Source organism: Oncorhynchus gorbuscha, linkage group LG08 (genome assembly GCF_021184085.1).
Source record: "Oncorhynchus gorbuscha isolate QuinsamMale2020 ecotype Even-year linkage group LG08, OgorEven_v1.0, whole genome shotgun sequence".
Taxonomy (NCBI): Eukaryota; Metazoa; Chordata; class Actinopteri; order Salmoniformes; family Salmonidae; genus Oncorhynchus; species Oncorhynchus gorbuscha.
Window position 1 is genome coordinate 20189928 of NC_060180.1, and position 22268 is coordinate 20212195.

A 22268-nucleotide genomic window follows, 5' to 3' on the forward strand; every position below is an offset into this window, starting at 1 on the left:
AGGAGGAAAGCATGGCCAGCCGTAGAGAAATGCTTATTGAAATGCTCGATTATCGTGGATTTATCGGTGGTGACAGTGTTACCTAGCCTCAGTGCAGTGGGCAGCTAGGAGGATGTGCTCTTGTTATCCATGGACTTTACAGTGTCCCAAAACTTTATGGAGTTAGAGCTACAGGATGCAAATTTCTGTTTGAAAAAGCTTACCTTTGCTTTCCTGACTGACTGCGTGCATTGGTTCCTGACTTCCCTGAACAGTTGCATATCGCGGGGACTATTCGATGCTATTGCAGTCCGCCACAGGATGTTTTTGCGCTGGTCGAGGGCAGTCCGGTCTGGAGGGAACCAAGGGCTATATCTGTTCTTAGTTCTACATTTTTTGAAAGGGGCATGCTTATGTAAGATGATGAGGAAATTACTTTTAAAGAATGACCAGGCATCCTCGACTGATGGGATGAGGTCAATATCCTTCCAGGATACCCAGGCCAGGTCAATTAGAAAGGCCTGCTCGCAGAAGTGTTTTAGGGAGCGTTTGACAGTGATGAGGGGTGTTCATTTGACCGTGGACCCATAGCAGATGCAGGCAATGAGGTAGTCATCGCTGAGATCCTGAAAACAGCAGAGGTGTATTTGGAGGGCAAGTTGGTCAGGATAATATCTATGAGGGTGCCCATGTTTACAGATTTTGGGTTGTACCTGGTGGGTTCCTTGATAATTTGTGTGAGATGGAGGGCATCTAGCTTAGATTGTAGAACTGCCGGGGTGTTAAGCATATCCTAGTTTAGGTCACCTAACAGAATGAACTCTGAAGATAGATGAGGGGCAATCAATTCACAATCAATTCACATATGGTGTCCAGGGCACAGCTGGGAGCTGAGGGGGGTCTATAACAGGCAGCAACAGTGAGAGACGTATTTCTGGAGAGATTCATTTTTTAAATTAGAAGCTCGAACTGTTTGGGCATAGACCTGGAAAGTATGACAGAACTTTGCAAGCTATCTCTGCAGTAGATTGCAACTCCTCCCCCTTTGGCAGTTCTATCTTGACGGAAAATGTTGTAGTTGGGGATGGAAATCTCAGAATTTTTGGTGTCCTTCCTAAGCCCGGATTCAGACATCAGGGTTGGCGGAGTGTGCTAAAGCAGTGAGTAAAACATACTTAGGGAGGATGCTTCTGATGTGCATGAACATGCATGAAACCAAAGCTTTTCGTTTGCAGAAGTCAACAAATGAGAGTGCCTGGGGACATGCAGGGCCTGGGTTAACGTCCACATCACCCGAGGAACAGAGGAGGAGTAGGATGAGGGTACGGCTAAAGCCTATCAAAACTGGTTGTCTAATGCATTGGGGACAGAGAATAAACGGAGCAGATTTCTGGGCATGGTAGAATAGATCCAGGGCATAATGTACAAGGTATGGTGCTGTGTGGGTACAGTGGAGGTAAACCCAGGCATTTTGTGATGGTAAGAGAGGTTGCATCTCTTGACGTACTAGTTATGCTGGGTGAGATCACCGCATGTCTGGGAGATGGGACAAAGGAGGTATCTGAGGCATATTGAGTGGGACAAGGGGGACTAGTACATACTGTACATACTTTTGTACGGTACATACTTTTGTACTGTACATTCGGAAAGTATTCAGACCCATTTACTTTTTCCGCATTTTGTTAAATTACAGCCTTATTCTAAAATGGATTTAATTGGCTGCAATTTCTGAGGCTGGTAACTAATGAACTTATCCTCTGCAGCAGAGGTAAGTCTGAGTCTACCTTTCCTGTGGCTGTCCTCATGAGAGCCAGTTTCATCATAGTGCTTGATGGTTTTTGAGACTGCACTTGAAGAAACTTTCAAAGTTCTTGACATTTTCCAGATTGACTGACTTTCATGTCTTAAAATAATGGTGTACTGTCATTTATCTTTTCTTATTTGAGCTGTTCTTGCCATAATATGGACTTGTTTTTTTACCAAATAGGGCTATCTTCTGTATACCACCCCTACCTTGTCAAAACACAACTGATTTTCTCAAACGCATTAAGAAGGAAAATAATTCCACACCAGTTAGTTGAAGTGCATTCCAGGTGAGTACCTCATGAAGCTTGGTAGAGAGATTGCAAAGAGTGTGCAAAGCTCTCAAGCCAAAGGGTGGAATCTCAAATATAAAATATAAAACACTTTTTTGGTTACTACATGATTCCATATGTGTTATTTCAAAGTTTTGATGTAGAAAATAGTAAAAATAAAGAAAAACCTTTGAATGAGTAGGTGTGTCCAAACTTTTGACTAGTTCTGTAAATATTCACACAATACAGGTTAGAATCACCTTCGGCAGTGATTACAGCTGTGATTCTTTCTGGGTAATTTTCTTAAGAGGCTTGCACACCTGGATTGTACAATATTTTCCCATTATTCTTTTCAAAATTCTTCATGCTCAGTCAAATTGGTTGTTGCTCATTGCTAGACAAGTGGTTTCAAGTCTTGTCATAGATTTTCAATCTGATTTGTGTCAAAACTGTAACTCGGCTACTCAGGAACATTCACTGTCCTCTTGGTAAGCGACTCCAGTGTAGATTTGGCCTTGTGTTTTAGGTTATTGTCCTGCTGAAAGGACATCTCTCAGTGTCTGATAGAAAGCAGGATGAACCAGGTTTTCCTCTAGGATTTTGCCTGTGCTTAGCTCCATTCTATGTATTTATTTTTATCCTGAAAAACTGCCCAGTCCTTAATGATTACAAGCATACCCATAACATGATACATTCATAACTATGCTTGAAAATATGGAGAGGGGTACTAAATTTACATTTTAGTCATTTAGCAGTGCAATTATTTCAATCCAGACCCATGTCAGGCTTGGATTTGCAATGGCAGAAGGTTTTTCCCCAGGTGCATGAACAATGAGGATATTTACTGTGATTTCAATTAGAACCTATGGCCAAATGCTCAAGGCATGCTTGATGCAAACTAGTGCCTGCTAAACATTGTTAAACATGATCACACCTTTGATCACACATGGGATGGAAATGATGGTAACTTGATTTTCAGTCAATTTTAATAGGTAGTGCAAATGTATTGCCTAATGTGAAAAAAAGTGTAATATACTGTAATTTACAGTATTCATAATTTACATTCAAAGGGCAATTTTGAAAAATGTATCTTAAATATTTTGCTATTGTTTTTTTCTGGTTGTTAAAATAACTCAATTGAGAAGATATCAATATGTTGTGTTTTGGTGATAAAACTTATATTTTGGATCAATGATTGTGTAGTGAAAGATGAATGAATTCACAACGAAATATTACAATTTAAGACTTGGTGCATTGCAAGTGTTACCAGTTTGGAGTTTTGTACTAAAAGTTTTGAAAATAGTAAAGAATGTAGAACACATGGTACAAATGAATTGTTGTTGACAACAACCACTTGGAAATATTGTACTGTTGTCCAGGGAAAAAGGTGTAAATGTCAAATGATGGGGCTTCCCTTTTTCTTGTATTTGCGCATTACTTTCGTGAAGTAACTAGAGCACATTGTAAAACTTTTCCCTCTAAATGTACAGCATTATACTGATAGTATAGTTGCCAGCTAAATACTGTAATTTTGCTTAACACAGGGATGCTGTAACATGTTTTACAGTAAGAAACACAGTGCTGTATTATACAATAGAGCATTATACTGTAAATGAATGAGCCTACTGTAATCATTACACCAACACAGCGATATTATATAATTACAGTCATTTGCTGGCAACTCCTCTGCCAGTATAATGCAGTAAATTTACAGTACAGCATGTTACCGTAATCCGTTTTACGGTACTAATACTCTTAATGTAATATTTTTTCAGTAATTGTAATGAATGGATTAATGAATAAATTAATCTAAAAGAAGAGGTTTGTATTGTACTGTAATTGAATGGGATTGGTGCAAGCATATTACAGCATATCAAATATATACACTACTGGTCAAAAGTTTTAGAACACCTACTCATTCAAGGATTTTTCTTTATTTTTACTATTTTTTACATTGTGAAATAGTAGTGAAGACATCAAAACTATGAAATACAGTGCCTTGCAAAAGTATTCATCCCCTTTGATGTGTTTCCTATTTTGTTGCATTTCAACCTGTAATTTAAATGATTTTTATTTGGATTTCATGTAATGGACATACACAAAATAGTCGAAATTGGTGAAGTGAAATGAAAAACAATAACTTCTTTCAACAAACAAAAAAAAAATATTTACGGAAAAGTGATGCATGCATATGTATTCACCCCCTTTACTTTGAAGCCCCTAAATAAGATCTGGTTCAACCAATTACCTTCAGAAGTCACGTAATTAGTTAGATTGCACACAGGTGGTCTTTATTTAAATGTCACATGATCTGTCACATGATCTTTATTATATATATATACACATGTTCTGAAAGGCCTCAGAGTCTGCAACACCACTAAGCAAGTGGCACAATGAAGACCACGGTGCTCTCCAAACAGGTCAGGGACAAAGTTATGGAGAAGTACAAATCAGGGTTGGGTTACAAAAACTTTGAACATCCCACGAAGCACCATTAAATCCATTATTAAAAAATGGAAAGAATATAGCACCACAACAAACCTACCAAGAGATGGTCGCCCACCAAAACTCACGGACCAGGCAAGGAGGGCATTAATCAGAGAGGCAACAAAGAGACCAAAGATAACCCTGAAGGAGCTGCAAAGCTTCACAGCGGAGATTGGAGTATCAGTCCATTGGAACACATTAAGCCATACACTCCACAGAACTGGGCTTTACGGAAGTGTGGCCAGAAAAATACATGCTTAAAGAAAAAAAGAAGCAAACACGTTTGGTGTTCTCGAAAAGGCATGTAGGAGACTCCCCAAACATATGGAAGAAGGTACTCTAGTCAGATGCGACTAAAATGGACCTTTTTTACCATCAAGGAAAAGCTATGTCTGGCGCAAACCCAACATCTCTCATCACTCTGAGACACCATCCCCACAGTGAAGCATGGTGGTGGCAGCATCATTATTGACCCTCGTGAACATTTGTTTAATTTTCTTGAGCCCAATGCTGCTTATTTTCCCTGCCAACAGCACACAAGGAAAGCCAGAGAGAGAAAAAAGTTCAAGAAAAAACACAAGCGCTCCAACATTTTGAATTAAAAAGCAATAATAGCGTGAGCCTGCTATTTGTCGCCAGTCAAATCAGATGTTTTGTGTTGATGTTTGCTCAAGGAAGATGAGGGGGCTGTGACTTTGTAATCGTGACCTCTGAAGCGCCGCTGATAGCCTTCCTGCGAGCCTGCCTGAGTATGTAATTTCATACATTCGCTCTCATCAATAGGAGATTATTATCAAAGACTATGATTCTGTGTTATGTATTGTTGATTGCATTTTTAAAATATGCACTTTAAAGGGCATCATCAGAAGATGGAATTGCTGCATTGACTAGGATGTCATTAATGCATGCCTCTTTTCATAGGTCTGCTTCCTTTTTCTCCTCACACTTTCCGTCCGAAATCACATCAACAAATGTGCGTCATTTTCATCCATCGTCTTGCCTTAGGCTTCATTATTCTTTACTTAGTGTAGTATGCCTAAATTGGCACAAGGGACGTATTGATGATAGAACCAAAAAATGTGAACGTTTCATACTGCCAGTTCAATATGGATGGCTTAGGCTGAACTGATCAAATTTGGAGTTTGTAAAGAAAAGGGATACAAAGTCCAGCATGCCATAGGAATGAGGGATGTACTGTAAATAGATGTGTTTCATAAAATACTGTGATTGTGTCTAAAAGCAGACATACATTGTCATCAGGCCTTTCCCCTGGCTCTTTGTATTGAGATGGCTGATTATTGCTTGTGCATCCTTCCCCGATGCCACTTACAGGCACAGTGTGATTGACGGGGAATGAGGAAATCGGACCAACATTTTATCTGACATATCTTGCGCCACATTTCCTATTATCTGTGCATGACACTTTACTATAATACAACTATAATAGTTTGACTGTCCTCGAGGCAGAAGCTATATTGTAGAAATGAATGGAAACAAATTGCTTTTTTGTTCTTCAAGGGGTTATCTGCAGCTTGAACAATAACGAACTCCACCAGTAATTTGGTAAACAGATGAGGGATGTGGCTGGAGAAATGTAACTAAACTCATGGACAGAGCTATGGATACAGGGATTGACCATCCATGGTATCAAAATTATAGTTTGAACCATGTTTTGAGGCTGTACATAGTTTTTGTTTTACATTTACATTGTTTACCAACAAATGAGTAAAAATTGCTTATATTTGGGTTTCTAATGGGGTACATCTAAGCTCAATGTGTGTGTGTGTGTGTGTGTGTGTGTGTGTGTGTGTGTGTGTGTGTGTGTGTGTGTGTGTGTGTGTGTGTGTGTGTGTGTGTGTGTGTGTGTGTGTGTGTGTGTGTGTGTGTGTGTGTGTGTGTGTGTGTGTGTGTGTGTGTGTGTGTGTGTGTAATTGTTTGGCCATAATGACCATTGTTATGTTTGCAGAAACAATGGGGAGGCTTGCAAGCCGAAGAACACCATCCCAACCGTGAAGCTTGGGGGTGGCAGCATCATGTTGTGGGGGTGCTTTACTGCAGGAGGGACTTGTGCACTTTACAAAATAGATGGCTTCATGAGGATGGAAAATTATGTGGATATATTGAAGCAACATCTCAAGACATCAGTCAGGAAGTTATAGCTTGGTCGCAAATTGGTCTTCCAAATGGACAATGACCCCAAGCATACTTCCAAAGTTGTGGCAAAATGGCTTAGGACAACAAAGTCAAGGTATTGGAGTGGCCATCACAAAGCCCTGACCTCATCCTATAGAAAATTTGTTGACAGAACTGAAAAAGCATGTGCGAGCAAGGAGGCCTAGAAACCAGAATCCGTTACACCAGCTCTGTCAGGAAGAATGGGCTAATATTCGCCCAAATTATTGTGGGAAGCTTGTGGAAGGCTACCTGTAACATTTGACCCAAGTTAAACAATTGAAAGGCAATGCTACCAAATACCAATTGTGTGTATGTAAACTTCTGACCCACTGGGAATGTGATGAAAGAAATAAAAGCTGAAATAAATTATTCTCTCTGCTATTATTCTGATATTTCACATTCTTAAAATAAAGTTGTGATCCTAACTGACCTAAGACAGGGAATTTCTACTAGGATTAAATGTCAGGTATTGTGAAAAACTGAATTTAAATGTATTTGGCTAAGGTGTATGTAAACTTCCAACTTCAACTGTATGTGTGTATATATATATATATATATATAAAATTTAAAATACTAAAATTGGAAGAAGGAACTGCAGAGGTTAGGGTTAGGTATTAGGGTTAGCAGTGTGGTTGAGGTTAGGGTTAAGGTTAAGGTTAGGTTTAAAATCAGATGTCATGACTTTGCGGTTGCACCAGCTAGTAACCACTCTGCAGATCTGTCTCCAGAGCAAGATTCATGATGAAAGCGCTAACCTGCATAATTGCATGCTGATGACAAAAGAGGAAAAAGGCCAATTATAGTAAATCCAATGCACCAGGTTCTCTCTATGTGAAAGCTCTGAAAGAGTTCAGTCAGCCTCTTCTGCATCTGTTTTTCATAAGGTCATAAGGTGATCCGTTTCTCTCCCTCTCTCTTTCTTTCTCCAGTTGAACCGGCAGAACTGCTCCTTGAAAAGGAAGAGTATGTTGTACCTGGCCCACCTGGGGCCGAGACCATTGCTGAGATCGGCCTGGAGGATGAAGAAGAGGAGGAGGAGAGTGTGGACACCCAGGTAGAAAAAGAGTGCTTCTCAGCCCACTGCCGGAGCACCATCACAGGTACTGAATGTCACCCTGCTGTCCCCTTTCCCACATATCCACAGCAGCTGTTACAATTAGTGTCCATACCGCTTTGGCTCATACACTGATACACTGATATTACACACAGATTTCAGATCTATCACAGGTTGTCTTAGATGGCATTCCTGATGAATGGAAGAGATCTCTTTTGTTGTTACTTATTTGACCGATAGACCTGGCCCTATTGGAATTATTTACGCTCTAGTACATACAACATGATTGATCATTGATTGCAAGATTGAGTGTACTTATTTAAAATTTTCATGGGCCAGAACTGAAGAAAAAATTTGAGTTGACACTGGAGGAGAAAAAGCAAGCCACCATTGATCATGAGGCTACAAGAGAGGAGCTAAGTGACATCAGAGAAGAAGTAAGTCTGAATATAGATTTGGGAGTTGTTTAAAAATTGCTATTAGTTTCAAAGAAAAGCTGCACACTACTCTTGCTTGTATCACGAGTGAGCCACCAATGCTTTTTTTTTTTCAAAATCCGAAAATCTGTGTTGATCCTCTTAGTGAAACAGATGAATCATGTTTAATGTCTATTATGTTATCATAGTGTAGGCCTATGCACATTCCTACAATTAGGACAAAGAATACATTGAAACCTAGAATGATTTCCATCTACAGTATTCTAACAGTAGTGTCGCAATTCAGTTATTTGAGAAATCAATTAACAGCACAATCAAATCAACTCTCTTCTGTCTTGTTCTCTTCCTCTCTTCACTCTTAGTTGCTGAAGGAAAAACATGATAATATGGTTTTGATTGCTGAGACAGTCCGACAAAAGAAGCTCTTGGCGAAATATAACAGAGGTCAGAGAGTCTTCTCCACTGCAATATTTTGACTCCAAAGAGACGAGTGTAACATCCGTGTCCACCTTTCTGCAAGGAAATTAAGGTGTCCTACTCTCTGTGGCTTTTTGTGCAGCGTAAGCTTGAGTGGGGTTACATTTGACAGAAAGAAGAGTCAAGTGAAGCCTGTAGCCCCTCACTATGCCATGAATGCTGGGTGATCCTTAGTGACTGGAGGCATATTTCTTACAGAAAATGATCAAAAAAGCAAAATCACTATTCATTTCGTCCTGGCTTGCTGGCTTGCTGGCTTGCTTTTCAGGGAGCATGTTGGTTGTGAAAGTGAATTCCCCTCCTCCTTGAGTTTCAAGGTTTTCCATAACATTTTTTACTGCCTGCTAATGACAGAATGTAAGAGTTTTAATTTATATTTTAGGTTAGCAGTTTGCAGATTAAGGTTAAGGATTAAGACTAAAGTTAGGGTTGGGAGTAAGGTTAAGGTCAGTGTTAAGATTAGGGCCAACTGACCAGATAAAAGGGATATATGGAAATATGCAAGAAAGCTTGAACTACTTGTTCTGATTAGATATTTAATGCTTCCAGTGTCGCTGTTTGCCGTGGAGGAGTATGAGGCCCTGCAGGAAAACCTGGATCTGGAGAAGGAGCTGAGGGCAGAGGCAGAGATATTTGCACGAGAGGTGAGCTCTCTCGAGGCACCCATAATAGGCTTAGCAGCTTTGGATGGGTATTTCTGTCAACTCTACATGTCTCCTTCCCACTGGGCACAGACGTCAATTCAACTTCTATTCCACGTGTAGTTTAATTGAAATTAGGTGGAAACAATGTTGATTCAACCAGTGTGGTCCCAGTGGGTTAACAGTGATTAATATGCTTGTTCCCAATCCCATTTTGCAGGCACCTGATCATTAACTTGTTTTTCTACTGACTCATCACATAGACACTAATATGATGCATCATGGCTGTTTCCCAACAAGTAAACAATGGAATCAGGCCATTGTCTTAATATCAGACAAGGTGGCTGTGTTAATCTGCTAAGGGGTTGTTTCCGACTTAGGAAATGTACACCTTTCCTATTCACTTCTCTGTTGTTGGTATTTAGACTTACCTTACACAGGTGCATAATGGGCTTTGCAGGCATGGTTCCCTTGTGTGCGCTGAATACATTTAATTAAACTGCTGAAAACTCTCCCAGTTGCTGCCCAACAGATTTTCTTGTGGAGTTTTCATTCAATAGGATTTTCTGTACATTTATCTTAAGACATCCATTTAAATACGGTGTATCTTTAATTAGAATTTTGTAGACAGAATACATAGAGAGAACGGGTTCAGAATATAGGGATCAATGAAAGAAAGCCATCTAAATATATGCTTATTCATCTCCAATTCAGTACCAACTGGTAGATTTTTTTCATTATTTAGGAAAATTTGGGGGTTAGGAAAGTATGTATGAATCATTCTTTTTTTAAAGTTTGGAGCCTTTATGCACAGAATATATTGATGATTTAAAAATACAGTGGTTTGATTCATCCAGAAAGTTGTCAAATTAGAGTTCAGTACAAGGTTGAACAATAGTCCTATAAATCACCCCTAATCCTCACTAATCATGGAACAGTGATGACAACGGTCCAGTCGTGGTGAACCGTGCTCCAGGTTTAAACTGCTACGTATGGTCTGAGTCCCATAAGGATTCAAATAGGCTACATGTCTCAAATGATTGCACAACATTACCCTAATATGATCCACTAATGTTAGCGACCCTCAGGGACAACTATAGAGACATGACAGAGGAAAGCAGGGACAACTACACAGACATGACAGAGGAAAGCAGGGACAACTACACAGACGTGACAGAGGAAAGCAGGGACAACTACACAGACGTGACAGAGGAAAGCAGGGACAACTACACAGACGTGACAGAGGAAAGCAGGGACAACTACACAGACGTGACAGAGGAAAGCAGGGACAACTACACAGACGTGACAGAGGAAAGCAGGGACAACTACACAGACGTGACAGAAAGGGGACAACTACACAGACGTGACAGAGGAAAGCAGGGACAACTACAGAGACGTGACAGAGGAAAGCAGGGACAACTATACAGACGTGACAGAGGAAAGCAGGGACAACTACACAGACGTGACAGAGGAAAGCAGGGACAACTACACAGACACAGAAAGCGGGACAACTGACAGAGGAAAGCAGGGACAACTAAACAGACGTGACAGAGGAAAGGAAAGCAGGGACAACTACACAGACGTGACAGAGGAAAGCAGGGACAACTACACAGACGTGACAGAGGAAAGCAGGGACAACTACACAGACGTGACAGAGGAAAGCAGGGACAACTACACAGACGTGACAGAGGAAAGCAGGGACAACTACACAGACGTGACAGAGGAAAGCAGGGACAACTACACAGACGTGACAGAGGAAAGCAGGGACAACTACACAGACGTGACAGAGGAAAGCAGGGACATCTATACAGACGTGACAGAGGAAAGCAGGGACAACTACACAGACGTGACAGAGGAAAGCAGGGACAACTACACAGACGTGGGACAGAGGAAAGGAAAGCAGGGACAACTACACAGACGTGACAGAGGAAAGCAGGGACAACTACACAGACGTGACAGAGGAAAGCAGGGACAACTAACTACACAGACGTGACAGAGGAAAGCAGGGACAACTACACAGACGTGACAGAGGAAAGCAGGGACAACTACACAGACGTGACAGAGGAAAGCAGGGACAACTACACAGACGTGACAGAGGAAAGCAGACGGACAGAGGAAAGCAGGGACATCTACACAGACGTGACAGAGGAAACATCTATACAGCAGGGACAACTACACAGACGTGACAGAGGAAAGCAGGGACAACTACACAGACGTGACAGAGGAAAGCAGGGACAACTACACAGACGTGACAGAGGAAAGCAGGGACAACTATACAGACGTGACAGAGGAAAGCAGGGACAACTACACAGACGTGACTGACAGAGGAAAGCAGGGACAACTACACAGACGTGACAGAGGAAAGCAGGGACAACTACACAGACGTGACAGAGGAAAGCAGGGACAACTACACAGACGTGACAGAGGAAAGCAGGGACAACTATACAGACGTGACAGAGGAAAGCAGGGACAACTACACAGACGTGACAGAGGAAAGCAGGGACAACTACACAGACGTGACAGAGGAAAGCAGGGACAACTACACAGACGTGACAGAGGAAAGCAGGGACAACTACACAGACGTGACAGAGGAAAGCAGGGACAACTACACAGACGTGATGGAGGAAAGAAAGGTTTACGAAATGGAATGGAATTATGCAAAATGTAAGCTACAAATTGAAGAACACTAACACTAAAATGACAGTTATACTTATGTGGGTATAACTTACGGTGGCTCCCGATAGTGGCTAATATTTAATATGATACAAATTGTAAAATATAACTGAGAAAGGGCTGGGCATATAATTAAAACATTCTAAAGCACATACAGTGGGGCAAAAAAAGTATTTAGTCAGCCACCAATTGTGAAATTTCTCCCACTTTAAAAGATGAGAGAGGCCTGTAATTTTCATCATAGGTACACTTCAACTATGACAGACAAAATTTGGGGGGGAAATCCAGAAAATCACATTGTAGGATTTTTAATGAATTTATTTGCAAATTATGGTGGAAAATAAGTATTTGGTCACCTACAAACCAGCAAGATTTCTGGACCTCACAGACCTTCTTTAAGAGGCTCCTCTGTCCTCCACTCATTACCTGTATTAATGGCACCTGTTTGAACTTGTTATCAGTATAAAAGACACCTGTCCACAACCTCAAACAGTCACACTCCAAACTCCACTATGGCCAAGACCAAAGTGCTGTCAAAGGACACCAGAAACAAAATTGTAGACCTGCACCAGGCTGGGAAGACTGAATCTGCAATAGGTAAGCAGCTTGGTTTGAAGAAATCAACTGTGGGAGCAATTATTAGGATATGGAAGACATACAAGACCACTGATAATCTCCCTCGATCTGGGGCTCCACGCAAGATCTCACCCCGTGGGGTCAAAATGATCACAAGAACGGTGAGCAAAAATCCCAGAACCACACGGGGGGACCTAGTGAATGACCTGCAGAGAACTGGGACCAAAGTAACAAAGCCTACCATCAGTAACACACTACGCCGCCAGGGACTCAAATCCTGCAGTGCCAGACGTGTTCCCCTGCTTAAGCCAGTACATGTCCAGGCCCGTCTGAAGTTTGCTAGAAAGCATTTGGATGATCCATAAGGAGATTGGGAAAATGTCATATGGTCAGATGAAATAAAATATAACTTTTTGGTAAAAACTCAACTCGTCGTGTTTGGAGGACAAAGAATGCTGAGTTGCATCCAACCCCATACCTACTGTGAAGCATGGGGGTGTAAACATCATGCTTTGAGGCTGTTTTTCTGTAAAGGGACCAGGACGACTGATCCGTGTGAAGGAAAGAATGAATGGGGCCATGTATCGTGAGATTTTGAGTGAAACCTGGCTGGATCTTTCAGTATGACAATGATCCCAAACACACCGCCCGGGCAACGAAGGAGTGGCTTCGTAAGAAGCATTTCAAGGTCCTGGAGTGGCCTAGCCAGTCTCCAGATCTCAACCCCATTGAAAATCTTTGGAGGGATTTGAAAGTCCGTGTTGCCCAGCAACATCCCCAAAACATCACTGCTCTAGAGGAGATCTGCATGGAGGAATGGGCCAAAATACCAGCAACAGTGTGTGAAAACCTTGTGAAGACTTACAGAAAACGTTTGACCTCTGTCATTGCCAACAAAGGGTATATAACAAAGTATTGAGAAACTTTTGTTATTGACCAAATACTTATTTTCCACCATAATTTGCAAATAAATTCATTAAAAATCCTACAATGTGATTTTCTGGATTTTATTTTCTCATTTTATCTGTCTTGGCCCCAACTTGCACAATTGGTGGCTGACTAAATACTTTTTTTGCCCCACTGTACAGTACATCAACTCTGCAGGTATAGCCCTACTGTAGCCTCAAAAGTTTACCCACAAATTATGGGTGCACACAATTATTTCAACAAATTAGGAGGGCACACAATTACAATTCTAAATAGCCTACTTCACTGTGGAAAATGGGGTGCGATGCATGTCATGTGATATGATTTTCAGTTTTCTTCCATATGACTGGTTTCAGATCATCTCCAGGGATTATAAGGAAAGGTCATCTAAAAACAATTGCTGTGTGTATTTACAATCCCTTCTCCAAACGGATTACTCATTTACCTAGCTCTTATTAATAGCTTATCAATTTATAAATTACAGTGCATGGAGAATGCTGTTATTTCCATCATGAAAAGAAAGTAGAGGTTTATCGAGACCTTATTCATGGTTTCCTCGCACGTAAAGTTGATGGAATTATGATGGAATTCAGCCAAACTCAGAATAAGACGCATCTGTAGACACACCTCAGCCTCACCTTCATTTATTCCATCTCCACCCCAAACGAATAGCGGATGAATAGCACGCTATCCTCATGCTTAAATTCAAGGTCAGAATACGCATAGAGAGAAAAGTGCATAAAAAGGGAATTACGTTCCATTTACACACGCTTAACTCGGGTCAGAATCGTTCCCCATATGAATTATGAATTTGAGCTGTAACATTGGACACCAGTATCCAATGGTATACTGTTTTTAGAATATGTGATGCCGCTGTGTTTAAGAAGTGGCATGCATGTCTTAGAAGTGCCACATGATTGTATGACATGTATGTTCTATATGGTGTCCAGATTAGTACTATTCCCCCTTGCAATCTAATCAGTATTCAGATACACTCTATTCATTATGTGTTATCACCAGAGATCATTTTTGAGAACACATGTAATGAAATGAATGACCACCCTATACATGCTGCATAATGAGACCTCAATAATATATGCCATTTAGCAGACGCTTTTATCCAAAGCGACTTACAGTCATGTGTGCATACATTCTACGTATGGGTGGTCCCGGGAATCAAACCCACTACCCTGGCGTTACAAACGCCATGCTCTACCAACTCTGCAAACACACGTTTTGAATAGCCTCACTGGTTTCTATACATGCTTAGGTGCTTTTATCGGTATACTCAAATATTTGTTTATTACACTAAAACTACAGGTATGGTGAATTTACTGCTAAAACAGGCTGGATTATACTTATTTTCCCTTGAGGTGTTACAAATTTCACATGCTGTAATGTATCAACACTGTTAACACTTAATGACAGCTTCTGTCCCTTGTGTAAATCCTTCTCCCATGCAGATGCTGGTTGAGCAGAAGAAGCTGAACAGACAGAGTCAGATTCTCCTAAAGAGCTCATCACCCAGTGAGGCCCTGCAGGCAGCCCTCACTGATGTCACCAGGCTCACCCAGGCCCTGGAGAGCCAGAGGCTGGTGCACCAACAACAGGTCACACATCAACATTAACACCACATCACCAACAACACAATGCGTCACAACACAACACAGTGTGATGAAAATTGTGTCTAGAATCTAATGTCAGCCAAGATGTTTTTTCCCTCATAGTCAAACATTGCATTTGTTTTCATTACAAAATGAAAAAAACTACTCCAGTTTTGCAATGTGGAAAAAATATGAATGTGTATCTGAAGACAAAAGTCAATTACCTCATCAATTAAACTGTGATATGGTCTTTTGAATGACAATGGTCACATTGAGCACTTTGGGCAGTGACTTTCTGTGTCCATACTGATAAGGAGTATCAGAGACACCATTCACTCTCAGCAGGATTTGGATGGGTGAAAACAATTAGGAAAGAGTGGGATCACTGATCTCTCCTGGTCTAGGGCGGAGGTGAGCCATACCCTCCATTTAAAGAACAATTAACACATTATTTGAGGAGCAGAGAATTTGGGGGGGGGGCTGGCACCTATCCAAAGCTACTTATCAGCAATTATCACCACAGGAGCTTTTTGTGGTGCAGGCTCTGAGCAGCTTACAATTTGTTCCGTTGTTTTGTGTCAGTGTGTGTGTTTTTTAAAGCAGCACCACATCACTATTTTTGCCTCAACATCTTTCTGTCTGTAGTGAACCATTGTTTGTCTTGTAAAATCATACTCTTTATTTCCTAACGTTCACTTCAAATTTAGTAAGAATGTCCCCCGTACAGAGCATATCTTGTAGGATTGTGAGTGAATTGGTCATGTTTGGCGGTAACAGATGAAGGGGATTGAGGAGCAGCTCAGGGGTTCAGAGCTACATAAGGAGGTGCTGGCGTTACAACGTAAGCTAGAGCTCCTGGCAGAGGAGAAGAGGGAGCACGAAGAGAGATGTTCCATGGCTAAGGTGGAGGCCAAGGATCTCAAGTTTACTGGTGAGTGGCACAGCAGAATTGGAGGATTGCACACAATCGCTGTACATGATCCCAGCAGGGAATGAGTGGGCTTTGTCAAAAGGTTCATGTTATTCTCATGGTTTGACAATGGGATTTCTACATGTATTCAACTGAAGCCAACCTTGGGTTTTAACTGTAGAGAAATGCACAGAACCCCCTTCATTTGTTAGCAAAAGCAATGGACTGCAAAGAAACATTTTCATTAGAGCACTTTATAATGCATTTGTAGGTTAATCATCTCAACCTGCAGTTCTCTAACCATTTTCTGAGCCATTTCCATTCATTTCAAGTGTTTGTAATGTTGAGCCTTTCCTAAATGGATGATGATATACATCAGAACATTCTTCAGTTGTTAACAAAAGCAATGGACTAAAAACAGTGTTTCATGGAGCAGTTCAGAATACATTTTTGGGTTAATATTCTCCATTCCAATTCAGTTCGTAATATAATATATTTAACACCTCCCTTAAATGAATGGATGCTGATGCTACTTGTCCATTTGTCCTAATGAGCAGTAGAGGAGCTGCAGAAGAAGCTCCAGGCCCTTTCTAACCCTCCGCCTGCTCAAGCCCCTCCACCTCCGCCCCCGCCACCCCCTCCTCCACCACCAGCCCCACTCACCAACCCTCTCGGGTAAGATATAATATATAATAATAATAATATGAACAAATGGGAATCATTTACAATGTACATTTTACATGAACTACATCTGCTTGAAGTAGTCATACTGGGGACCAGTCTTACTTCCTGGTCAGGACACATGGTTAGGAAAAACTCCCTATAGGGCATTATATATGGTTCAAGGTCAACTCACTCTTTTCTGTTTCTTTACAGTTCACTACTATTGATGATTCGCAAAAAGAAAAATATCAGTAGGGATATTCCATTAGTGGTTCAAGACTCAGCAAAGGAGCCAGGTACAGTAAATGGAAAAATTCCTAAAATATATATTTTAAGAGCTTTACCAAAATGTTCTTATAACCTCTCTTTGGTTTGTAGCCGGTTGTAGCGTTTAACTGCAAGCACTGTATGACCTTATACTATTTATTTTATTGTGCTGACACTGAACATTTGGACAGTAGTTCAAGGGTGTCGTCGTACAGCTCCCCACTTTCATGTAAACTATAGTGCATTTGGAAAGTATTCAGTCCCCTTGATTTATTCCACATTTTGTTACGTTACAGCCTTATTCTAAAATTGATTAAATCGTTTTTTCCCCTCATCAATGTACACACTATAACCCATAATGACAATGCATAAACAGTTATTTGTAATTTTTATTTAGCAAATTTGGAGGGGGAAAAACAACCAAACTATTACATTTGCATAAGTATTCAGACCCTTTACTTAGTACTTTGTTGAAGCACCTTTGGCAGCGATTACAGCCTTGAGTCTTCTTAGGTATGACGCTACAAGCTTGGCACACCTTATTTGGGGAGTTTCTCCCATTCTTCTCTGCAGATCCTCTCAAGCTCTGTCAGGTTGGATGGGGAGCGTTGCTGCACAGCTATTTTCAGGTCTCTCCAGAGATGTTTGATCGGGTTCATGTCCTCTGGCTGGGCCATTCAAGGACATTCAGAGACTTGTCCCGGAGGCCACTCCTCCGTTGTCTTGGCTGTGTGCTTAGGGTCATTGTCCTTGTTGGAGGGTAAACCTTCGCCCCAGTCTGAGGTCCTGAGCGTTCTGGAGCAGTTTTTCATCAAGGATCTCACTGTTCATCTTTCCCTCGATCCTGACTAGTCTCCCAGTCCCTGCCACTGAAAAACATCCCCACAGCATGATGCTGCCACCACCATGCTTCACCGTAAGGATGGTGCCAGGTTTCCTCCCGGCGTGATGCTTGGAATTCGGGCCAAAGAGTTCAATATTTGTTTAATCAGACCAGAGAATCTTGTTTCTCATGGTCTGAGAGTCCTTTATGTGCCTTTTGGCAAGCTCCAAGCGGGCTGTCATGTGCCTTTTATTGAAGAGTGTCTTCCGTCTGCCCCCTCTACCATAAAGTACTGATTGGTGGAGTGCTGCAGAGATGATTGCCCTTCTGGAAGGTTCTCCCATCTCCACAGAGTATCTCTGGAGCTCTGTCAGAGTGACCATCTGGTTCTTGGTCACCTCCCTTCTCCCTCGATTGCTCAGTTTGGCCAGGCAGCCAGCTCTAGGAAGAGTCTTGATGGTTCCAAACTTCTTCCATTTGAGAATGATGGAGACAACTGTGTTCTTGGATACCTTCAATGCTACATAATTGTTTTGATACCCTTCCCCAGATCTGTGCCTCGACACAATCCTGTCTCTGAGTTTCATGGACAATTCCTTCGACCTCATGACTTTTGTTTTTACTCTGACATGCACTGTCAACTGTGTGCCTTTCCAAATCATGTCCAATCAATTGAATTTACCACAGGTGGACTCCAATCAAGTTGTAGAAACATCTCAAGGATGATCAATAGAAACAGGATGCACCTGAGCTCAATTTTGAGTCTCATAGCAAAGGGTCTTAATACTTATGTAAATAAGGTATTGCTGATTTTTCTTTCTTTTTTTGCAAAAAAAAATAAAAACCTGTTTTCGCTTTGTCATCATGGGGTATTGTGTGTAGATTGATGAGGGGGGATTATTTAATGATTTTTTAAAGAAGGCTGTAACGTAACAAAATGTGGAAAAGGGGTAGGGGTCATGAATACTTTCCGAATGCACTATATGTAGCTAAGATATACCGCCTGGAAGACTTGAATCTGTGACCCAATTGCTTCAGAGCCTATCACTATAGCAGAAGCTCTGATCTTTGGGTTGCACTTTATTTGGATAGTGCCTATTATGTTTTAAACTAACATGGCTCTTATTGATACAGTACCTAGACATCCACATTCAGACTTTGTACAACCTGTCCCATTCACAATCTCATCTGTTTCTCAGTCCATCCACATAGTTTGACTGTTTATAGTTTCCACTCTCTCTTATTTCAGGTTTCACTCAGGTAGAATCACCTTGTCGCGGTCTAATCGTGAATTCTGTTGACTACAATGTGCTCTGACCTTGGTTTTCTTGCAGTATCCATAATTGAAATTAAAATGTTTTATTGTTTTCTCATTTAAAACTGCATACAAGACATTTTTCTTTCACAAATGTTCCCCTGTGTAGAAATTCCTCAGTGGAATTCAATGGCAGCTCGACTTAATTGAGGGCCATTATTTAACCCAAAATTAAGGTTGCTCTCAAAGTAATTTCTATTTTCCAGAATCACTATGGGTCAGTTGGGTCACTTTTGTATGCGGAATGTAGACATTAATAATTGAGTAGTCGAAGGACACCAGTCTGTACTTTATGAGCATTTATTGGGGATGCATTGGGCATTGACGGGCCATGTTAGTTAAAGGCCCAGTACAGTCAAAAAGTAGATTTTTATGTGTATTATATATATTTCCACGCTATGAGGTTGGAATAATATTGCGAATTTGTAGAAATTATGATGTCCTTTTAGTGTAAAAACTGTTTGAAAAGACCGCCTGAAATTTCAGCCTGTTTTGATGGGATTAAGTTTTTGTGCCTGCCTGGCGACATTACCAGGCAGTATAAGTTAATAGACCAATAACAAAGACAGTTTTAAACCTCTCTGCCGATAACAGCTAGTTTTCAGGTTACATATCCCTCCCATTAGGCTTGTCCAATTAGGCCCCTTACTCAGACCGCTCCCAGACAGTCCTAGAAAAATTCTTGCTTGAGAAATTGCTCTTTGAAAGAAGCTATTTTTGTTTCTTTTTGACCATTTTAATTGAAAACAGTCACGGTAAAGTACTTAATTGTTACCCAGAAATGATTTGATATTGAGATAAAAATGGCCGCATTGGACCTTTAATAAAGTTGCGTTCATCCGTTTGCATGAACAAAAAACAAACCTTGAATAGTTAGAGTGGGTGATACATTTGTATGTATTTTCTGAACATAAAAATATCCTTGTTTTGTTATCAGTCCTTCATTTTCAGTGATTTTCTGTTACTGGGCACTCACTACTGTACCTGGTTGCCCCTAGAGGTAGAAGAGAATGGCTTGAATACCGTCATCAATGATATTTTTCATTTCAATTACAATGTTTGAATAAAATAATAAATATATTTCTTTAATACTTTGAATATTTATTGGAATACTTTGGAGGACAACATTTTCATAACAATGTGAGTTATGTGCCAGCTAACAATAGCTTTATTGTATAATCTTAATTGAAGGTTACAAGGTGATTAGGTTTACCCATTGAATTGTTGGGAGCATAGAGTGTGCAATGTTCTTACATTTCTTTCTACAAGCTGTTAAACTTTTGTCAGCAGCGTATAACTTGTATTTTCTTGCAGAATTTGCTAAACTTTTCTTTTTGAACTGAATAAAAACATAATGGTTGTTGGAGTACCGAAGCCATTTGTAAAGACCACTGTATGAACTCTTGTCTGTAATGTTTGCCCGCAATACTCGCCTTCATGGAATGTATAGACAGCAATAGAGGAGGATGGAGGTCATGTTTTTTATTAAATCTCCAAGTAAAGTTGTATTCTATTCTTAGTATGGATCAAAATCCAATAAATAGCCTATGTGCTCTTTTTGTGTTGACTCCTAGAGATGGACATCAGGCAACAAGCTGTGGATGAGATGATGCAGAGAATCAAAAGGGGGGTTCACCTCCGACCCGTGGGCCAGGCCCCCAACAAAACCAAGCCCGTCCAGGTACATGCAGGATATACCTCACAAAGGGTCGCCGACATTGTACCACTTCAACTCAGAGAAAAGCTGAGTTTCTACATAAATGCACTCTTTTTCCTTGTTACAGGTGAAATGGCTATATGACCTGTACAATCATGTTCATGGACCTGTGTCCTAAGAATAGTGTATGTGGTACTGAAGTGAGCTTGTTTTTGTATGTTGTAAGACTTCTAAGCCATGTCGACATGGAGCTCTGTACATTATGTTTACCTTAGAGAAAAGCTGTGTTTCAACTGGAACACAGTGAAAGGCTTAATGACCTGTCGAAATCATGTTCACGGGCCTGTATGTTTCTAAATAGCATAGCGTCGCTGACGGAAGAAAACCTTGTAACTCCATAATTGAAACTTCAGGAAATTGAAAAACTGCTCTATTTTACAAATAAGGTCCATACGACTGTGTAAACTTCAGAAGCTATTTTGAACACATTGTCACATTCCAACAGGGATGACAGTGTGCTGTATGTGATTACCGCATGAGCTTGTTTTTGTAAGTTCTTATGAGATCTCTTAAGACATGTCAACATGTAGCACTTAGCACTCTGCCCACAGTTCTCTCAAAATTGGAGACCATTAGGACCTATACTTTACCCAAATTATTTTATAATGCATAAATTGTCTGTTTGCGTGCAAAATTAAATAATTATACACTATGTGGACATCTTTATTTTTTGACCCTGTTTTAACCTGTATTCTGGTCTCTGTGGTACGAAGAGTGGTCTAGAAATACACTACAATGCTAACAGGTTCTGTAGGCTGAAACAGTGATTGGGATAAATGTGTCAAATATGTGCTGCTTATTTACCAAACCGATCTTTCCATCTGTCCTCATCCTCTTACCAGCGAGAAAGGGTACCCTCTAATTCTGCCATTCAGGAACTTAAAGGAATTCTGGTAATGGAACCTTTTAATAATAGCAGTAGTCCTTTTTTGATTTACTTTCCTTTTCCAAAATGTTGTTATTTGTTGTTGGTTATAAAACCATGATTTGTTAGACGCTATAGTATACAAGCTACCAGAACAAACAATATTTTATAATATATAGCTACTTTAAGTTGTTAGAGGTTATTCTCAAAACCATACCAGAATCTGTATCCCTTTATGTTCCAACTGTACAGGATACGTTCAAAAGGCCCTCCCCCCACCTTAAAGTTGCATCTCCATCAACAAACACTGAGTCTGAGCTGGAGAGAGTTCTACAGAGACGACGGGGCGCATTCAAGACCTCACAGGAAAGTTGTGAGTTTTGTCTCCTTTAAAATATATACAACTGAAGAATGACAAGCCCGTACTTACTCTGGAGGGGGTTTCAGTGGCCGTAAAGATGACGAACAATATTGTATCAATTTTTGTCTATTTAGACAAAGGCAGTCTTATGTCCTGCTAATAGTTTCAGTACGAATAGCTAAAGGATGGGATCATGGAGAGAGTCTTGTGTAACAAGAAATAGGTAAGATGACATCCGTAGG

The 22268-nt window shown here is 40.6% G+C and overlaps 1 protein-coding gene across 1 annotated transcript in view; it reads left to right on the forward strand.

The window, feature by feature from the left end:
- LOC124041306 (shootin-1-like) overlaps positions 1-22268 on the forward strand; it is a 43764-nt gene that overhangs the window by 16227 nt on the left and 5269 nt on the right. The window contains 12 exon segments of the mRNA XM_046358751.1: positions 7646-7700; positions 7703-7816; positions 8110-8207; positions 8570-8651; positions 9234-9328; positions 14965-15111; positions 15883-16036; positions 16573-16690; positions 16892-16974; positions 20658-20764; positions 21643-21693; positions 21918-22038. Of these exon segments, the coding sequence (XP_046214707.1) occupies positions 7646-7700; positions 7703-7816; positions 8110-8207; positions 8570-8651; positions 9234-9328; positions 14965-15111; positions 15883-16036; positions 16573-16690; positions 16892-16974; positions 20658-20764; positions 21643-21693; positions 21918-22038 (1225 nt within the window).